This window comes from Myxine glutinosa, chromosome 14 (assembly GCF_964187855.1).
Source record: "Myxine glutinosa chromosome 14, kmMyxGlut1.1, whole genome shotgun sequence".
NCBI classification, from domain to species: domain Eukaryota; kingdom Metazoa; phylum Chordata; class Myxini; order Myxiniformes; family Myxinidae; genus Myxine; species Myxine glutinosa.
In genome coordinates, this window is record NC_136274.1 from 32,378,301 (window position 1) to 32,399,711 (window position 21,411).

Genomic DNA, 21,411 nt, shown 5'->3' on the forward strand with positions numbered 1-21,411 from the left:
TAGACCCTTCAATACCCTGTTGATCCCCGAGACTCTTTAGATTCTTTTCTACCCTTTCGGCCTCACAACGTATCGATCTTCACACCTTTAAAAACCTTCATACCCCTTCGACCTTTAGTTTTAGACGTTTTTAAGACTCTCAAGACAATTCTGTTCCTTTAGAACCTAAATTACACCCTTTTTAGCATTTTATGGCCCTTTAGACGTTTCATATACAATCAAAGACCTTTAATTTAGTACATCCTTCCATTTATTTACCACACAATATACACCTCACAAAACAAGAACAAAGGCAAGGGTCTGCAATCTCTGATTTCTATTTTGTAGTTTTTTTTATAGACACCTCATTACAAAGGCATGAGTAATAGGGTTCTCAGGATGCCAGAAACACATTTGCATGATGTGGTATCCTTTCAAGGATGTAAAAGTAAAAAGGAAAGATCTGGCAGTGTATTTACTTGACGTTACAAATATTTATGGTGCCATTCCCCATGCATTATCTGATCAAATGGGTCAAAGCAATGTAAGTAACTGTGCCTCCCTTACTTTGACTCTCTCTGTCCTTAGTTTCTTCCGAACTCAACGTCAGGATATATCAGGTTTTGGGACACTCGCTCGTCCCGCATGATTGTCAAAGTCGCTGCATCTTCAGCAGACATCCGAGGAGACCTCAAAACCCTTGCCTTCGGGCTTTCCCATCGCGCCTTGCCCAGTGGACAGCCAGTTCATATCACAGTGGATGATGGAGTGGCTGAGTCAATAGGTGGACTCTCATGCAAGGGATACAACTTCACGGACCAACCTTTCACCATTCCACGAACACCGTACGGTATGTTCACCATTGCACAAACAACCACAAGGACCTTACTGGGGCAATGTTGCCAGAAAAAAAAAGGATTAAGATGGTCGATAAAGAAAAGATACAATGACGTATACCTCAAACTGATGGGGGTTTGAATCTCTTTATTATCATTTTCAGCCAATTACCATTTAAAACTCAGCCAATTTGAGAACATGGTGTTGTGCAGGACACATTACACAAACCTAACAAATTATTAATTGTCTAGCTTACCAGGACAAGAGTTATGGTAATGACTGTAGTTATGTTGATGAAGTAACCAGACACTCAAAGCGCACTTTCACAGACAAGATTTGCTCTTTGCTGCAACCTTTGATGGGGTATATAGATTGCAGTAGATCTGAGAACTAGTTGCGGACTTACTCACTTACTCATTCATTGACCAACACACAGCAAGCACCATTACAATAACTTTAATACGTCACCCAATAAATTACCACGTGCGTATATGTCATGATAAATACATCGGTAATCAAGGGAGGCGCAAAGCACCCCTCCTTTTATATGGAACGGTTTCTCTGTATGCAACTTTAACATAGGGACTGAAAATTAGTTTCTTGGCTTCCACTGGATGAAATTGGCTGCAAGTTTCCGAAGTAAATGCTTTGTATGTTGAGGTAATATGTTCTAAATTTCAGCAACATCTGTTTCCGCATTCTTGAGTTTTATTAAGAAAACCCTCAAATTCACATTGGTCTCTGTCCGTCCGTCCGTCCACCCAAAATGTGTTCGCGCTCATATCTCAAAGGCTATACATTGAAACTAGCTGAAACTTGGAATATGCATCGGCCAATACATCTAATTAATGTCTTTTGAAACAAATTCCACCTAAGTGCCATAGTTATTGCTTTAAAATTATATATACTAGGGCATGCCCGTACTATATATAAGCTAGGACGTGCCCGTACGTGGGTGCCCGTTCCTTGCCAAAAAAAAAAAAAAAAAAAACATGAATGGTTTGGTCCATTCGCAACGACCACAGAACCCCCCCCCTCTATTTACATGCAATGGTTTGGTCCAAAGCGAACGGTTTGGTCCATTCGATGTGATTCGATGATTCGATGTGAATGGTTTGGTCCATTCGCAACGACCACAGAACCCCCCCCTCTATTTACATGAATGGTTTGGTCCATTCGCAAAGCCAAAGCGAACGACCACAGAACCCCCCCCCCTCTATTTACATGAATGGTTTGGTCCATTCGCAAAGCCAAAGCGAACGACCACAGAACCCCCCCCCCCCTCTATTTACATGAATGGTTTGGTCCATTCGCAACGGCAAAGCGAACGGCGAACGGCTAAATCGCCATAGCTCGGTAAGTACTTGTCCGATTAATTTCAAACCTTGAAAAGGCACATCCTCGGGTCCCCAGCAATATACCTGGCAAGTTTCAAGTATATCGGACCGGTAGTTGTCGAGAAACAGCGGTCACAGACAAACAGACAAACGTACAAACGTACAAACGTACAGACAGAGATTACTGGAATTATAGATAGATATATATTGCTCTAGAAAAGTTCATATAAAGGGGCACCCTACATATAAAGGTTAAAATACATTTATTTCTTCATGCAGCTGTATGAATCAAATTGGCACCCATTTATATGAACTTTTCCAGAGCATTACTTGGTTCCTCCTAAGGACAAAAGGGTAGGACAGTATGCAGATGAGATTTTTTTGAATGTCTCTTATTTTCTATCATCCGGCATTTTCCAGAGGCCATGGAATGTCCCTTATTTCCTATGATTTGGCATTTTCTACAAGCTATGAAATATGTCGCTTCTTTTCTTTCGTTTGTCACATGGCACATACCATATAAAGGGGCCTTTTCTATGCCTCTGGAATTTTTCCCAAGAATAGTTTGTGTGTCGTACAATTTTGTGCCGAAGATTGGGTGCACTAATCGAGCCCAGAGGCCTTTCTCCATAACTCAGGAACATGACATAATCCATGTTCAAAGCACTAAATTAACATCTGGTTCATTTTGATGTGAAGTATTGTGGTTATGCATGACACAACTTTCTCAAACTGCGATTAAGACCGCTTCAAGAGTAATATTAAAGTACCTCACCTTAGAGGACTGTATTAAATTTGGTCTGTGTGCGGAATCACCTCCTGACACGCACACATGCAGGTGAGGCAAAATATAGGTCTGGACTTTACACAGTGGTAAGTGTTTTAACCCAGTTTACCCCAATCGATCTCTCCCTCCCCCAACCCCAACCCCAACCCCTGCTCTTTCTTCATCCTTCACTTCACTGAATGATTTGTACTGGAACACATCTTATCCCCGCATGAAGCGTTCAGTCAAACTCCATCACATAAACTTTTGTACATGTTGAGTTCTAGCTCCAAGCTTGACCCCTAGGTTCACCCCTCAACCCCAATCCTTTGCAGCTGAATGTCATGCCAGTGCTGATCCGCATTTCAAAAACTTTCAAAATTTCCATTTCTCATCCAATGTCACTGGAACGCTGCTTTTGGCCGCACACTGCCCGACCGGACAACCACGTACCTGGGAGGTGTTCATATACATGGAAACTGAACCCAATTCCATAGTCTCATCCACCACCCGAGCTGACATCATGGTTTACGGCAAGATCGTCAGTTTCATCCATCATAAGGCCACTGAGGTACTCATGGGATTTTACCCTGGGTAGATACTAATTTACATTAACTACATAAATTATTACATTTATTTCCCCTCTATTTCCTCACCTCGAAGTATCCTCATCAATGTTGGAAATATTCATTTGATCTCTCCCTTCTCAGGTTGATGGAGTTCTTGTTCAACTGCCATATTATGACCCAAGTGGGGACTTCCACATCTTGTATGAAAAGTTTCCTGTTTCTGTGCTGCACACCAATAACTATTTCACTGTCAAATACAACGGTACCTGACACTCACAACTCAATCTATTGAGACAGTAAACACTCCCATCACTTATTGTACTCTAACAGATTTGATATCCTTAAATGGTGACGTGACACAGCCAGATGTTAACTCCCAAGGTGCCAAGCAGAGGCTTTCTGCACAAGTGGTAACACAATGGTGTGATGTGCTTATGATGAATTGATTTGGCCGTGCGGTGATTTCGGCGCACACTTTCGGTTTTACAGGGAAATTTGGTTACGCTGGAGGTCGATTCAGCAGTTCAAATGCACAGCGAAACTGCTAAAAAGTGCAACAGGTCAAATAAATAAGAACTGAGATCGGGATGCAAGAAGGAAACGACGAATAAGCTGACAAGATGGAGACCTGCTTAACTAGATAGAAATTGTCTCCACACCTAAACCTTAAACTAAACTGCTCACATGCACACTCGTTCAGTGATATAGAACATACAAAAAGGTGTGACAGGATGGATGAGGTAGAGGTTTTGGTGGTCCACTCAGGACCCTTTTCTCTCCTCTCTAAGGCAACTCTCAGCTCAACTACAGACTTGGCATTTAAGATGGAATATTTTATTTTCTTGACTTGGGTTTACTTTCTTAACTCAGTATATCAATCTGGTGAGTTTCTTTTACACTTTGGTGATTTATTTGTTAAAAGAACCATGTCACAGATTGTCTGTCACAGCAAGAAGTCAACAACAGGATTATATCACAGGTGGCGTGGCAAAATGTACGGACAGGTGCATTTGATGATTGGCTTCACAGTCGGGTATACAAGGGTTGTTGCGTTCTGTATTAGTGGAAAACAACTGCTGCACGTCTCCCAAAGTTATTGCCGCTTCCTCTGGAGATGGTCCGTCAACTCGACAATGCTGTTTGTCATGGAGTGGTGGCTTTACGAAATTACGGCATGAAACAGCGTGCTATTGCTCGACAGTATGGCATCACTCAAGGTCAGGTGTCAAAGATCCTGAAACGAAATGCTCAGAGGGGTGTCCCTACTCCAATACCAAGGCCAGAACGTCCCCGCAGAACCACAAGGAGGGATGATCGCCAGCTGCACCGGTTAGACCGCAATGGCCGTACCAAGTCAGCTAATCGGCTTAGGGCTGAGTGGCAGCAACTGACAAATGTGCCTGTATCCAGAAGGCTAGTCAACCAACGACTGGTTCAAGCAGGTTATCGTGCCAGGCGTCCCCTGAGAAGCCACGCCTGACCAGACAACACCGCCAGCGCCGATTGCAATGGGCCAGAGAGCACCGTCAATGGCAGCCAGGACACTGGAATCACGTGATCTTCAGTGACGAGTCTAGATTTCTGGTCTATCGTCAAGATGGCCACGTCCGAGTGCGCAGACAAGTGCATGAAGCCTACAACAAAGATTGTATAGTGCCAAGAGTCCAAGCTGGAGGTGGTGGGGTGACCATTTGGGCTGCTTTTCATGCAGGGGGCAAATCTGACCTGGTTGTTCTGAATGGAAACCTGAACCAGTTCAAGTACAGGGCCATTCTGGAAGAAACATTGCTTCCATTTGCTCGTGCAGCCTTTCGAGGAAACTTTGTCTTCCAAGATGACAATGCACGGCCTCATCGTGCTCGCATGATCCAACACTTTCTTGCTGACCGTGGTGTAGAGCATATGGAGTGGCCTGCCATGTCCCCGGATATGAATCCGATCGAGAACTTGTGGGCAGAATTAACGCATCAAATCGACCACTTGGACCAGCAGCCGACCTCTGTGCGTGAATTGCAGCAGGCTATTGTCACTGCATGGCAAGCGATTCCTGTCCAAACCTTGGCAAATCTCGTGAACAGAATGCCTCAACAGGTACGTGCTCTCCTGAATGCTCGTGGGGGTTACACGAAGTACTGAACTGTAATTTTACTGTCCGTAATCCCAGTCGTAATTTAACTTTTGTTTTTGTTAAAAAAAAATTGGGCTAATGTGCAAAATAAAGAGATACTTCTGGAAAACGTACAGAAGTTTAACACAGTACTGTCCATGAATTGAGTTCGATATCAGTTTACATCACTTTCAAGGATCAATTTATTTGTTTCGAAATGTCAAATGTGGTTTTTGTTTCTTTTAAAGGTCACATTAACAAAATCTAGAATAATTTCAACATAATTCCAATGAACTTTTGGTTCTAAGACATCTTGAAAGGTAAGTTCACCCCCACAAAAAAAAATTGCATATTAAATGCCAAGTCTGTATATATCCACCGTCGTGCGCTTCCTGCCCTGAGGCTTTCATCCCCCTCTCACCTCTCCATCCCCACAATGTTCACGTATGCAACCCACACAGTGACGGAGTTTCTCACCTGCATCATGCCGCTTTATCGTTTCACCCGTCATTTCAACAGAGCCGTGTGGGGCTCGCACTTGTACACACTCTAACACATTCAGTGGCTATTTCAATGCGGTTGAGTGGGGCTGATACGCACGGAACCACCAGGTTGATGCGGTCTTGTGTAACAGATGAGAAATGACAATGTAAATGATTGAGAATGCTCAGTGGAAAAGTAAAGAGTGGAAAAGAGACAGGAACATGGAGCTTCCTAAACACTCAATCCTGATAACTGGAGTTACGAAACACTTACACCAACATTCATTAGGAGATAACTAATTAATAATTGACCTCATAATTAATAACAATAAATTAATAAGTATTTTCATCCTAAATCGAAGTGTGGGACAGGAATGGAATGAACCACCTTTAGAGGCCATTTTTCCCGCATAGCGGGGGTTCGCCTTTTTCGGGCACCATGGTCCCCTTTTTGAAGCAATGTTTTATGGCCGGATGCCCTTCCTGCCGCCAACCGTGTTGGTCACCTCTTGTGACACACAGGGAATTACCAGTGAACTGGTACTCAATTTGCCGACCTCAGAAGGATGACAGGCTGAGTCAACCCCCCTGGCATTCATTTGGCAAACGACCGGAATTCGAACCCAGAATCCTAGGATCCCAAGCAGGCACCCGAACCGCAAAGCCAACACCAGGCAACAGGAATGGAATGTTAAGAATTAATCAACATTTCTGATAAAACACTCGATTAAAGCACACTCACACCCCCACACCCCAACCTGACTCCACCCTGCAGCCTAATCCCGTGTAATGTCATTCTCCCCAGGCTGGCGACGCGTGCAGGTAGAGCTGGAGAGTGAGGAACTTTATTTTGGAGAGATGTGCGGACTATGTGGGAGTTATGATGGAACTGAAGGAGGAAACGCTCGACTTCCAGATGGCTCTGTTGCTCCCGACCTAAGTACCTTCTTCGAGGCCTGGGAAGAATAACCTCGAGTGACAAAATTAATCTTCTTCATTGTGTCTCTTCTCAAGGCATCTTCCCTCCCCTCCCCTCTATCTCTCTCTCGTGCCCATCTCTCTCGACCTCTGAAGTGAGTGTTCAACATCTGCAATCTCTCCATTACTTAATTTTACCGAAAACGTCACTCCGCTTCTCCCCCCAAACTTGCTCACTTTTGTTTTTCGTAAATTGTGTAACCTTGTGAGTGATCGTGATTTTTCACAATACTTAATAATCATCCCTGAACATGTATTTCAGATCAATCAATTCCACACCATGGATATAATGTTCAATCACATTGCATCATTCATGGGTTTCTTCATCTGTTCACTTTTGTGACACATTGATGTTTCACTTTCTCTTGGTAAATTTTGATAGTACCGTGTTGTGTTTAATCTTCATTTGGTGAAAAAATTAAAAAAATTGTTCTCTCGGGTTTAAATGCGTTTATGTTGGTGGTATTGTGTTTGTGACGTTTTCAACGTTTATATTCCATGGGGCATTTTTACCCGTCGCCTTGTTGATGTATTTAATCAAAAGACTTCGTGTGGTCATGAATAAATGATTTACAGTATGTTGTCCTGATGTGTGAAATCTGGATCGGTAACTCTGCTTTCATTTATTTGTGACCATAAATGCAAAAATCTCAGTCTGCAAAGACCTGAGTGCCACAGGACGCCATATCAGTTTGGATGTGACGTGTCGGCCTAATTTATGTTCATGACGTCAGTGTGCTCCTTTCATTGACGATATATATACATATATATATATATACACTACATGGCCAAAATTATGCGGACACCCCTTCTAATTAGTGGATTTGGCTGTTTGAGCCACACCCATTGCTGACAGGTATATATAATCGAGCACACAGCCATGCAATCTCCATAGACAAACATTGGCAGTAGAATGGGCCGCACTGAAGAGCTCAGTGACTTTCAACGTGGCACCGTCCTCGGATGCCACCTTTCCAACAAGTCAGTTCGTCAAATTACTGCTCTGCTAGAGCTGCCCCGGTCAACTGTAAGTGCTGTTATTGTGAAGTGGAAACGTCTGGGAGCAACAACAGCTCAGCCGCGAAGTGGTAGGCCACACAAGCTCACAGAACGGGACCGCCGAGTGCTGAAGCGTATAGCATGTAAAAATAGTCTGTCCTCGGTTGCAACCCTCACTACCGAGTTCCAAACTGCCTCTGGAAGCAACATCAGCACAACAACTATTCGTCGGGAGCTTCATAAAATGGGTTTCCATGGCCGAGCCATGACAAGATGGGGTGCAAGATGAGGTGTTGGCAATATTTTTGGACCAGAAGTACTCACTCACTACGGGAGCGGCCACTAGTTGTGTGGGTCATGTGTATGTACATGTGCGCAGCATGAGGACATCGGTGTGCTAATATTATTATTACACGACCCCAGATAAAAAGTCAAATATGCCGAAGCGCACAAGAAAGCTGCTGACAGCAAGAAAAGAGAAGAGCGTATGTGAGAGTAGAAGAAATGCAGAAACTGAAAAACAAGTATGAATGAGGGAAGAAATTAATGCAAAGCATCAGAGATTGACAAGATCTACAGAAACCAAAGAACAAACTAGAAAGCATCTGAAAATGCAATGCCTGTCTGCAACAGTTTGTATTCAGACGTCTTCTTCTTCCGTATGCTCAAAATAATAAGCACAGTTAAAAAAAATATGAAAATTGATGAATTTACTCAACCATGACCTTTGAGATTTATATCTAAAAAAACAAATCAACTTCTAGCTTTTGATTGGTGAACCAATTCTGTAACCCAATATGCAAATTCTTAAAATTTCAGGTCAGTTGGATGAAAATTGACAATATTTTATGCAACCTTGACCTTTGACCTTTTGATCTAAAAAAACCACATTCGACTCAACTTTTGAATGGTGAACCAATTATGTGACCCAATATGAAAATTATATTTCAGGTCAATTGGGTGAAAATTGGTGGTTTTACACAGCATTGACCTTTGACCTTTTGATCTAAAAACTAGAACAACACTCTCCGACGTCACGACGTCGACCGATATGCCTCCACCCACATTATTACATCATTATAATACTTGTACCAAGTTTGATTTCAGTCCATTCAGCTGTTCACAAGTTATCAAATTTTTACCTGACATGACCTCTGAACTTTGGCCTTTGACCTCAGAACCCCCAAAATCTAATCAGTTAATCTTTACATCATTATACATACCTGCACCAAGTTTTAATTTGATCACTTCAGCCGTTCTCAATTTGTAGACCTATTACAGACCTTTGACCATTGACATATGACCCCAAAATCTAATCACTTAATCTTTACAACATTATACAAACCTGTACCAAGTTTTAATTTGATCACTTCAGCCGTTCTCAAGTTGTAGACTTATTACAGACCTTTGCCCATTGACATATGACCCCAAAATCTAATCACTTAATCTTTACAACATTATACAAACCTGTACCAATTTTGAATTAGATCACTTCAGCCGTTCTCAAGTTGTAGACCTATTACAGACCTTTGACCATTGACATGTGACCCCAAATCTAATCACTTAATCTTTACAACATTATACAAACCTGTACCAAGTTTGACTAAGATATCTTTAGCCGTTCTCAAGTTATCAGGGTAACGAAAACCTATCGCGGATGGACGGACGAACGGACACCCGTACGGACAACCTGAAAACATAACGCCACATCGACGGAGCATAAAAAATCAATTAAAAAACCAATTAGGTCAAAAACCAGTGACCTAATATGCAAATTCTATTTTAGATCAATTGCATGGAAAATTGGTTTTACACAGCATTGACCTTTGCCTTTTGATCTAAAAAAAAACAATCAGCTTCTACCTTTTGATTGGGGAGCCAATTCAGTGACCCAATCTGCAAATTCTATAAATATTAGGTCAATCGGATGAAAATTTACGATTTTATGTGACGCTGACCTTTCACCTTTTGACCAAATTATTAATTTGCCTTCTCCCTATTCTCATAATAAAGCTTGGGTGAAAATTTGATGATAATGCATGCCCTAGTAGTTCAAATGGTAAAAAGGTACAGGCCCGGACAGACACATACACAGACAGACACTGACAATCACACAGAAGTGATTGCAAAACCCCATCTTCTGCTGCGCATGGGACGGGCTAACAAGATTGAGGCGGGATATTGAATACAAGTTTCACAGAAGAACAATATATACAGAAACCGAACAACAAACATGTCAGCAGCGAGATATTGAATCTGAGTGTCACAGATTGACAACATCTGCAGAAACTGAAGAACAGGCACGACAAAGATGGGAAATTCATTCTCGCCGAAAGAGGACATTAAGAGGACATTCACGTCATGGCTAATGCAACAAGCAAAACTTGAGTTGCATGAAGAATCTCCGCCAATACCACTTCCACAAACACACCTTGTTGGACAAATGGATGGCACCTGTTCGCACTTGTGTTGGTGCAGGAAACCACTTTTGCACTTGCATTAGTGTGGAAAAAACACTTTTCGCACTTGTGTTAGTGTTGAAAAAACACTTTTCGCACTTGTGTTAGTGTTGAAAAACTACTTTTCGCACTTGTGTTAGTGTTGAAATACCACTTTTCGCACGTGTGTTGGTGCAGGAAACCACTTTTGCACTTGTATTAGTGTTGAAAAAACACTTTTCGCACTTGTGTTAGTGTAAAAAACCACTTTTCGCACTTGTGTTAGTGTTGAAAAACCACTTTTCGCACTTGTGTTGGTGCAGGAAACCACTTTTGCACTTGCATTAGTGTGGAAAAAACACTTTTCGCACTTGTGTTAGTGTTGAAAAACCACTTTTCGCACTTGTGTTAGTGTTGAAATACCACTTTTCGCACTTGTGTTGGTGCAGGAAACCACTTTTGCACTTGTAATAGTGTGGAAAAAACCACTTTTTGCACTTGTGATAGTGTTGAAAATCCACATTTCGCACTTATGTTAGTGTTGAAAAACCACTTTTCGCACTTGTGTTGGTGCAGGAAACCACTTTTGCACTTGTATTGGTGTGGAAAAACCACTTTTCGCACTTGTGTTAGTGTTTTAAAACCACTTTTCGCACTTGTGTTAGTGTTGAAATACCACTTTTCGCACTTGTGTTAGTGTTGAAAAACCACTTTTCGCACTTGTGTTGGTGCAGGAAACCACTTTTGCACTTGTATTAGTGTGGAAAAAACACTTTTCACACTTGTGTTAGTGTTGAAAAACCACTTTTCGCACTTGTGTTAGTGTTGAAAAACCACTTTTCGCACTTGTGTTGGTGCAGGAAACCACTTTTGCACTTGTATTAGTGTGGAAAAAACACTTTTTGCACATGTGATAGTGTTGAAAAACCACTTTTCGCACTTGTGTTAGTGTTGAAAAACCACTTTTCGCACTTGTGTTGGTGCAGGAAACCACTTTTGCACTTGTATTTGTGTGGAAAAACCACTTTTTGCACTTGTGATAGTGTTGAAAACCCACTTTTCGCACTTGTGTTAGTGTTGAAAAACCACTTTTCGCACTTGTGTTGCTGCAGGAAACCACTTTTGCACTTGTATTAGTGTGGCAAAACCACTTTTCGCACTTGTGTTAGTGTTGAAAAACCACTTTTCGCACTTGTGTTAGTGTTGAAATACCACTTTTCGCACTTGTGTTAGTGTTGAAAAACCACTTTTCGCACTTGTGTTGGTGCAGGAAACCACTTTTGCACTTGTATTAGTGTGGAAAAAAACACTTTTCGCACTTGTGTTAGTGTTGAAAAACCACTTTTCGCACTTGTCTTAGTGTTGAAAGCCCACTTTTCGCACTTGTGTTGGTGCAGGAAACCACTTTTGCACTTGTATTAGTGTGGAAGAAACACTTTTTGCACTTGTGTTAGTGTTGAAAAACCACTTTTCGCACTTGTGTTGGTGCAGGAAACCGCTTTTGCACTTGTATTAGTGTGGAAAAACCACTTTTCGCACTTGTGTTGGTGCAGGAAACCACTTTTGCACTTGTATTAGTGTGGAAAAACCAATTTTCACACTTGTGTTAGTGTTGAAAAACCACTTTTCGCACTTGTGTTAGTGAAGGAAACCACTTTTCGCACTTGTGTTGGTGCAGGAAACCAGTTTTGCACTTGTATTAGTGTGGAAAAAACACTTTTTGCACTTGTGATAGTGTTGAAAAACCACTTTTCGCACTTGTGTTGGTGGAGGAAACCACTTTTGCACTTGTATTAGTGTGGAAAAACCACTTTTCTCACTTGTGTTAGTGTTGAAAAACTACTTTTCGCACTTGTGTTAGTGTTGAAATACCACTTTTCGCACTTGTGTTGGTGCAGGAAACCACTTTTGCACTTGTATTAGTGTGGAAAAACCACTTTTCGCACTTGTGTTATTGTTGAAAAAACACTTTTCGCACTTGTGTTAGTGTAAAAAACCACTTTTCGCACTTGTGTTAGTGTTGAAAAACCACTTTTCGCACTTGTGTTGGTGCAGGAAACCACTTTTGCACTTGCATTAGTGTGGAAAAAACACTTTTCGCACTTGTGTTAGTGTTGAAAAACCACTTTTCGCACTTGTGTTAGTGTTGAAATACCACTTTTTGCACTTGTGTTAGTGTTGAAAAACCACTTTTCGCACTTGTGTTGGTGCAGGAAACCACTTTTGCACTTGTATTAGTGTGGAAAAACCACTTTTCGCACTTGTGTTAGTGTTGAAAAACCACTTTTCGCACTTGTGTTGGTGCAGGAAACCACTTTTGCACTTGTATTAGTGTGGAAAAAACACTTTTTGCACTTGTGATAGTGTTGAAAAACCACTTTTCGCACTTGTGTTAGTGTTGAAAAACCACTTTTTGCACTTGTGTTGGTGCAGGAAACCACTTTTGCACTTGTATTAGTGTGGAAAAACCACTTTTTGCACTTGTGATAGTGTTGAAAACCCACATTTCGCACTTATGTTAGTGTTGAAAAACCACTTTTCGCACTTTTGTTGGTGCAGGAAACCACTTTTGCACTTGTATTGGTGTGGAAAAACCACTTTTCGCACTTGTGTTAGTGTTTTAAAACCACTTTTCGCACTTGTTAGTGTTGAAATACCACTTTTCGCACTTGTGTTAGTGTTGAAAAACCACTTTTCGCACTTGTGTTGGTGCAGGTAACCACTTTTGCACTTGTATTAGTGTGGAAAAAACACTTTTCACACTTGTGTTAGTGTTGAAAAACCACTTTTCGCACTTGTGTTAGTGTTGAAATACCACTTTTCGCACATGTGTTGGTGCAGGAAACCACTTTTGCAATTGTATTCGTGTGGAAAAAACACTTTTTGTACTTGTGATAGTGTTGAAAAACCACTTTTTGCACTTGTGTTAGTGTTGAAAAACCACTTTTCGCACTTGTGTTGGTGCAGGAAACCACTTTTGCACTTGTATTAGTGTGGAAAAACCACTTTTTGCACTTGTGTTAGTGTTGAAAAAACACTTTTCGCACTTGTGTTAGTGTTAAAAAACCACTTTTCGCACTTGTGTTAGTGTTGAAAAACCACTTTTCGCACTTGTGTTTGTGCAGGAAACCACTTTTGCACTTGTATCAGTGTGGAAAAAACACTTTTCGCACTTGTGTTAGTGTTGAAAACCACTTTTCGCACTTGTGTTAGTGTTGAAAAACCACTTTTCGCACTTGTGTTGGTGCAGGAAACCACTTTTGCACTTGTATTAGTGTGGAAAAAACACTTTTTGCACTTGTGATAGTGTTGAAAAACTACTTTTCGCACTTGTGTTAGTGTTGAAAAACCACTTTTCGCATTTGTGTTGGTGCAGGAAACCACTTTTGCACTTGTATTAGTGTGGAAAAACCACTTTTTGCGCTTGTGATAGTGTTGAAAACCCACTTTTCGCACTTGTGTTAGTGTTGAAAAATTACTTTTCGCATTTGTGTTAGTGTTGAAAAACCACTTTTCGCACTTGTGTTGGTGCAGGAAACCACTTTTGCACTTGTATTAGTGTGGAAAAACCACTTTTCGCACTTGTGTTAGTGTTGAAATACCACTTTTCGCACTTGTGTTAGTGTTGAAAAACAACTTTTCGCACTTGTGTTGGTGCAGGAAACCACTTTTGCACTTGTATTGGTGTGGAAAAAACACTTTTCGCACTTGTGCTCGTGTTGAAAAACCACTTTTTGCACTTGTGTTAGTGTTGAAAAACCACTTTTCGCACTTGTGTTAGTGTTGAAAAACCACTTTTCGCACTTGTGTTGGTGCAGGTAACCACTTTTGCACTTGTATTAGTGTGGAAAAAACACTTTTCACACTTGTGTTAGTGTTGAAAAACCACTTTTCGCACTTGTGTTAGTGTTGAAATACCACTTTTCGCACATGTGTTGGTGCAGGAAACCACTTTTGCACTTGTATTAGTTTGGAAAAAACACTTTTTGTACTTGTGATAGTGTTGAAAAACCACTTTTTGCACTTGTGTTAGTGTTGAAAAACCACTTTTCGCACTTGTGTTGGTGCAGGAAACCACTTTTGCACTTGTGTTAGTGTTGAAAAAACACTTTTCGCACTTGTGTTAGTGTTAAAAAACCACTTTTCGCACTTGTGTTAGTGTTGAAAAACCACTTTTCGCACTTGTGTTTGTGCAGGAAACCACTTTTGCACTTGTATCAGTGTGGAAAAAACACTTTTCGCACTTGTGTTAGTGTTGAAAACCACTTTTCGCACTTGTGTTAGTGTTGAAAAACCACTTTTCGCACTTGTGTTGGTGCAGGAAACCACTTTTGCACTTGTATTAGTGTGGAAAAAACACTTTTTGCACTTGTGATAGTGTTGAAAAACTACTTTTCGCACTTGTGTTAGTGTTGAAAAACCACTTTTCGCATTTGTGTTGGTGCAGGAAACCACTTTTGCACTTGTATTAGTGTGGAAAAACCACTTTTCACACTTGTGTTAGTGTTGAAAAACCACTTTTCGCACTTGTGTTAGTGAAGGAAACCACTTTTCGCACTTGTGTTGGTGCAGGAAACCACTTTTGCACTTGTATTAGTGTGGAAAAAACACTTTTGCACTTGTGATAGTGTTGAAAAACCACTTTTCGCACTTGTGTTAGTGTTGAAAAACCACTTTTCGCACTTGTGTTGGTGTTGAAAAACCACTTTTCGCACTTGTGTTGGTGCAGGAAACCACTTTTCGCACTTGTGTTGGTGCAGGAAACCACTTTTGCACTTGTATTAGTGTGGAAAAAACACTTTTCGCACTTGTGCTCGTGTTGAAAAACCACTTTTTGCACTTGTGTTAGTGTTGAAAAACCACTTTTCGCACTTGTGTTGGTGCAGGAAACCAATTTTGCACTTGTATTAGTGTGGAAAAAACACTTTTTGCACTTGTGATAGTGTTGAAAAACCACTTTTCGCACTTGCGTTAGTGTTGAAAAACCACTTTTTGCACTTGTGTTGGTGCAGGAAACCACTTTTGCACTTGTATTAGTGTGGAAAAACCACTTTTCACACTTGTGTTAGTGTTGAAAAACCACTTTAAGCACTTGTGTTAGTGAAGGAAACCACTTTTCGCACTTGTGTTGTGCAGGAAACCACTTTTGCACTTGTATTAGTGTGGAAAAAACACTTTTTGCACTTGTGATAGTGTTGAAAAACCACTTTTCGCACTTGTGTTAGTGTTGAAAAACCACTTTTCGCACTTGTGTTGGTGTTGAAAAACCACTTTTCGCACTTGTGTTGGTGCAGGAAACCACTTTTGCACTTGTATCAGTGTGGAAAAAACACTTTTCGCACTTGTGTTAGTGTTGAAAAACCACTTTTCGCACTTGTGTTAGTGTTGAAAAACCACTTTTCGCACTTGTGTTGGTGCAGGAAACCACTTTTGCACTTGTATTAGTGTGGAAAAAACACTTTTTGCACTTGTGATAGTGTTGAAAAACTACTTTTCGCACTTGTGTTAGTGTTGAAAAACCACTTTTCGCATTTGTGTTGGTGCAGGAAACCACTTTTGCACTTGTATTAGTGTGGAAAAACCACTTTTCACACTTGTGTTAGTGTTGAAAAACCACTTTTCGCACTTGTGTTAGTGAAGGAAACCACTTTTCGCACTTGTATTGGTGCAGGAAACCACTTTTGCACTTGTATTAGTGTGGAAAAAACACTTTTGCACCTGTGATAGTGTTGAAAAACCACTTTTCGCACTTGTGTTAGTGTTGAAAAACCACTTTTCGCACTTGTGTTGGTGTTGAAAAACCACTTTTCGCACTTGTGTTGGTGCAGGAAACCACTTTTGCACTTGTATTAGTGTGGAAAAAACACTTTTTGCACTTGTGATAGTGTTGAAAACCCACTTTTTGCACTTGTGTTAGTGTTGAAAAACCACTTTTCGCACTTATGTTGGTGCAGGAAACCACTTTTGCACTTGTATTAGTGTGGAAAAACCACTTTTTGCACTTGTGTTAGTGTTGAAAAACCACTTTTCGCACTTGTGTTAGTGTTGAAATACCACTATTTGCACTTGTGTTAGTGTTGAAAAACCACTTTTCGCACTTGTGTTGGTGCAGGAAACCACTTTTGCACTTGTATTAGTGTGGAAAAACCACTTTTCGCACTTGTGTTAGTGTTGAAAAACCACTTTTCGCACTTGTGTTGGTGCAGGAAACCACTTTTGCACTTGTATTAGTGTGGAAAAAACACTTTTTGCACTTGTGATAGTGTTGAAAAACCACTTTTCGCACTTGTGTTGGTGCAGGAAACCACTTTTGCACTTGTATTAGTGTGGAAAAACCACTTTTTGCACTTGTGATAGTGTTGAAAACCCAATTTTCGCACTTATATTAGTGTTGAAAAACCACTTTTCGCACTTGTGTTGGTGCAGGAAACCACTTTTGCACTTGTATTGGTGTGGAAAAACCACTTTTTGCACTTGTGTTAGTGTTTTAAAACCACTTTTCGCACTTGTGTTAGTGTTGAAATACCACTTTTCGCACTTGTGTTAGTGTTGAAAAACCACTTTTCGCACTTGTGTTGGTGCAGGAAACCACTTTTGCACTTGTATTAGTGTGGAAAAAACACTTTTCACACTTGTGTTAGTGTTGAAAACCCACTTTTCGCACTTGTGTTGGTGTTGAAAAACCACTTTTCGCACTTGTGTTGGTGCAGGAAACCACTTTTGCACTTGTATTAGTGTGGAAAAACCACTTTTTGCACTTGTGTTAGTGTTGAAAACCACTTTTCGCACTTGTGTTAGTGTTGAAATACCACTTTTCGCACTTGTGTTAGTGTTGAAAAACCACTTTTCGCACTTGTGTTGGTGCAGGAAACCACTTTTGAACTTGTATTAGTGTGGAAAAACACTTTTCGCACTTGTGTTAGTGTTGAAAAACCACTTTTCGCACTTGTCTTAGTGTTGAAAGACCACTTTTTGCACTTGTGTTAGTGCAGGAAACCACTTTTGCACTTGTATTAGTGTGGAAGAAACACTTTTGCACTTGTGTTAGTGTTGAAAACCCACATTTCGAACTTATGTTAGTGTTGAAAAACCACTTTTCGCACTTGTGTTGGTGCGGGAAACCACTTTTGCACTTGTATTGGTGTGGAAAAACCACTTTTCGCACTTGTGTTAGTGTTTTAAAACCACTTTTCGCACTTGTGTTAGTGTTGAAATACCACTTTTCGCACTTGTGTTAGTGTTGAAAAACCACTTTTCGCACTTGTGTTGGTGCAGGAAACCACTTTTGCACTTGTATTAGTGTGGAAAAAACACTTTTCACACTTGTGTTAGTGTTGAAAAACCACTTTTCGCACTTGTGTTAGTGTTGAAATACCACTTTTCGCACTTGTGTTGGTGCAGGAAACCACTTTTGCACTTGTATTAGTGTGGAAAAACCACTTTTTGCACTTGTGTTGGTGCAGGAAACCACTTTTGCACTTGTATTAGTGTGGAAAAAACACTTTTTGCACTTGTGATAGTGTTGAAAAACCACTTTTTGCACTTGTGTTAGTGTTGAAAAACCACTTTTCGCACTTGTGTTGGTGCAGGAAACCACTTTTGCACTTGTATTAGTGTGGAAAAACCACTTTTCGCACTTGTGTTATTGTTGAAAAAACACTTTTCGCACTTGTGTTAGTGTAAAAAACCACTTTTCGCACTTGTGTTAGTGTTGAAAAACCACTTTTCGCACTTGTGTTGGTGCAGGAAACCACTTTTGCACTTGCATTAGTGTGGAAAAAACACTTTTCGCACTTGTGTTAGTGTTGAAAAACCACTTTTCGCACTTGTGTTAGTGTTGAAATACCACTTTTTGCACTTGTGTTAGTGTTGAAAAACCACTTTTCGCACTTGTGTTGGTGCAGGAAACCACTTTTGCACTTGTATTAGTGTGGAAAAACCACTTTTCGCACTTGTGTTAGTGTTGAAAAACCACTTTTCGCACTTGTGTTGGTGCAGGAAACCACTTTTGCACTTGTATTAGTGTGGAAAAAACACTTTTTGCACTTGTGATAGTGTTGAAAAACCACTTTTCGCACTTGTGTTAGTGTTGAAAAACCACTTTTTGCACTTGTGTTGGTGCAGGAAACCACTTTTGCACTTGTATTAGTGTGGAAAAACCACTTTTTGCACTTGTGATAGTGTTGAAAACCCACATTTCGCACTTATGTTAGTGTTGAAAAACCACTTTTCGCACTTGTGTTGGTGCAGGAAACCACTTTTGCACTTGTATTGGTGTGGAAAAACCACTTTTCGCACTTGTGTTAGTGTTTTAAAACCACTTTTCGCACTTGTTAGTGTTGAAATACCACTTTTCGCACTTGTGTTAGTGTTGAAAAACCACTTTTCGCACTTGTGTTGGTGCAGGTAACCACTTTTGCACTTGTATTAGTGTGGAAAAAACACTTTTCACACTTGTGTTAGTGTTGAAAAACCACTTTTCGCATTTGTGTTAGTGTTGAAATACCACTTTTCGCACGTGTGTTGGTGCAGGAAACCACTTTTGCACTTGTATTAGTGTGGAAAAAACACTTTTTGTACTTGTGATAGTGTTGAAAAACCACTTTTTGCACTTGTGTTAGTGTTGAAAAACCACTTTTCGCACTTGTGTTGGTGCAGGAAACCACTTTTGCACTTGTATTAGTGTGGAAAAACCACTTTTTGCACTTGTGTTAGTGTTGAAAAAACACTTTTCGCACTTGTGTTAGTGTTAAAAAACCACTTTTCGCACTTGTGTTAGTGTTGAAAAACCACTTTTCGCACTTGTGTTTGTGCAGGAAACCACTTTTGCACTTGTATCAGTGTGGAAAAAACACTTTTCGCACTTGTGTTAGTGTTGAAAACCACTTTTCGCACTTGTGTTAGTGTTGAAAAACCACTTTTCGCACTTGTGTTGGTGCAGGAAACCACTTTTGCACTTGTATCAGTGTGGAAAAAACACTTTTCGCACTTGTGTTAGTGTTGAAAAACCACTTTTCGCACTTGTGTTAGTGTTGAAAAACCACTTTTCGCACTTGTGTTGGTGCAGGAAACCACTTTTGCACTTGTATTAGTGTGGAAAAAACACTTTTTGCACTTGTGATAGTGTTGAAAAACTACTTTTCGCACTTGTGTTAGTGTTGAAAAACCACTTTTCGCATTTGTGTTGGTGCAGGAAACCACTTTTGCACTTGTATTAGTGTGGAAAAACCACTTTTCACACTTGTGTTAGTGTTGAAAAACCACTTTTCGCACTTGTGTTAGTGAAGGAAACCACTTTTCGCACTTGTATTGGTGCAGGAAACCACTTTTGCACTTGTATTAGTGTGGAAAAAACACTTTTGCACCTGTGATAGTGTTGAAAAACCACTTTTCGCACTTGTGTTAGTGTTGAAAAACCACTTTTCGCACTTGTGTTGGTGTTGAAAAACCACTTTTCGCACTTGTGTTGGTGCAGGAAACCACTTTTGCACTTGTATTAGTGTGGAAAAAACACTTTTTGCACTTGTGATAGTGTTGAAAACCCACTTTTTGCACTTGTGTTAGTGTTGAAAAACCACTTTTCGCACTTATGTTGGTGCAGGAAACCACTTTTGCACTTGTATTAGTGTGGAAAAACCACTTTTTGCACTTGTGTTAGTGTTGAAAAACCACTTTTCGCACTTGTGTTAGTGTTGAAATACCACTATTTGCACTTGTGTTAGTGTTGAAAAACCACTTTTCGCACTTGTGTTGGTGCAGGAAACCACTTTTGCACTTGTATTAGTGTGGAAAAACCACTTTTCGCACTTGTGTTAGTGTTGAAAAACCACTTTTCGCACTTGTGTTGGTGCAGGAAACCACTTTTGCACTTGTATTAGTGTGGAAAAAACACTTTTTGCACTTGTGATAGTGTTGAAAAACCACTTTTCGCACTTGTGTTGGTGCAGGAAACCACTTTTGCACTTGTATTAGTGTGGAAAAACCACTTTTTGCACTTGTGATAGTGTTGAAAACCCAATTTTCGCACTTATATTAGTGTTGAAAAACCACTTTTCGCACTTGTGTTGGTGCAGGAAACCACTTTTGCACTTGTATTGGTGTGGAAAAACCACTTTTTGCACTTGTGTTAGTGTTTTAAAACCACTTTTCGCACTTGTGTTAGTGTTGAAATACCACTTTTCGCACTTGTGTTAGTGTTGAAAAACCACTTTTCGCACTTGTGTTGGTGCAGGAAACCACTTTTGCACTTGTATTAGTGTGGAAAAAACACTTTTCACACTTGTGTTAGTGTTGAAAACCCACTTTTCGCACTTGTGTTGGTGTTGAAAAACCACTTTTCGCACTTGTGTTGGTGCAGGAAACCACTTTTGCACTTGTATTAGTGTGGAAAAACCACTTTTTGCACTTGTGTTAGTGTTGAAAACCACTTTTCGCACTTGTGTTAGTGTTGAAATACCACTTTTCGCACTTGTGTTAGTGTTGAAAAACCACTTTTCGCACTTGTGTTGGTGCAGGAAACCACTTTTGAACTTGTATTAGTGTGGAAAAACACTTTTCGCACTTGTGTTAGTGTTGAAAAACCACTTTTCGCACTTGTCTTAGTGTTGAAAGACCACTTTTTGCACTTGTGTTAGTGCAGGAAACCACTTTTGCACTTGTATTAGTGTGGAAGAAACACTTTTGCACTTGTGTTAGTGTTGAAAACCCACATTTCGAACTTATGTTAGTGTTGAAAAACCACTTTTCGCACTTGTGTTGGTGCAGGAAACCACTTTTGCACTTGTATTGGTGTGGAAAAACCACTTTTCGCACTTGTGTTAGTGTTTTAAAACCACTTTTCGCACTTGTGTTAGTGTTGAAATACCACTTTTCGCACTTGTGTTAGTGTTGAAAAACCACTTTTCGCACTTGTGTTGGTG

The 21,411-nt window shown here is 40.4% G+C and overlaps 1 protein-coding gene across 1 annotated transcript; it reads left to right on the forward strand.

Moving 5' to 3' along the window:
• The first annotated feature begins 532 nt into the window (after window positions 1-532).
• Window positions 533-7,633, forward strand: LOC137439332 (von Willebrand factor-like). The gene is made up of 4 exons (XM_068135055.2): window positions 533-829; window positions 3,255-3,490; window positions 3,630-3,750; window positions 6,883-7,633. The coding sequence occupies exons 1-4, from the start codon at window positions 625-627 to the stop codon at window positions 7,044-7,046; spliced, it is 726 nt and encodes a 241-aa protein (XP_067991156.2). The 5' UTR covers window positions 533-624; the 3' UTR covers window positions 7,047-7,633.
• The last annotated feature ends 13,778 nt before the right edge of the window (window positions 7,634-21,411 follow it).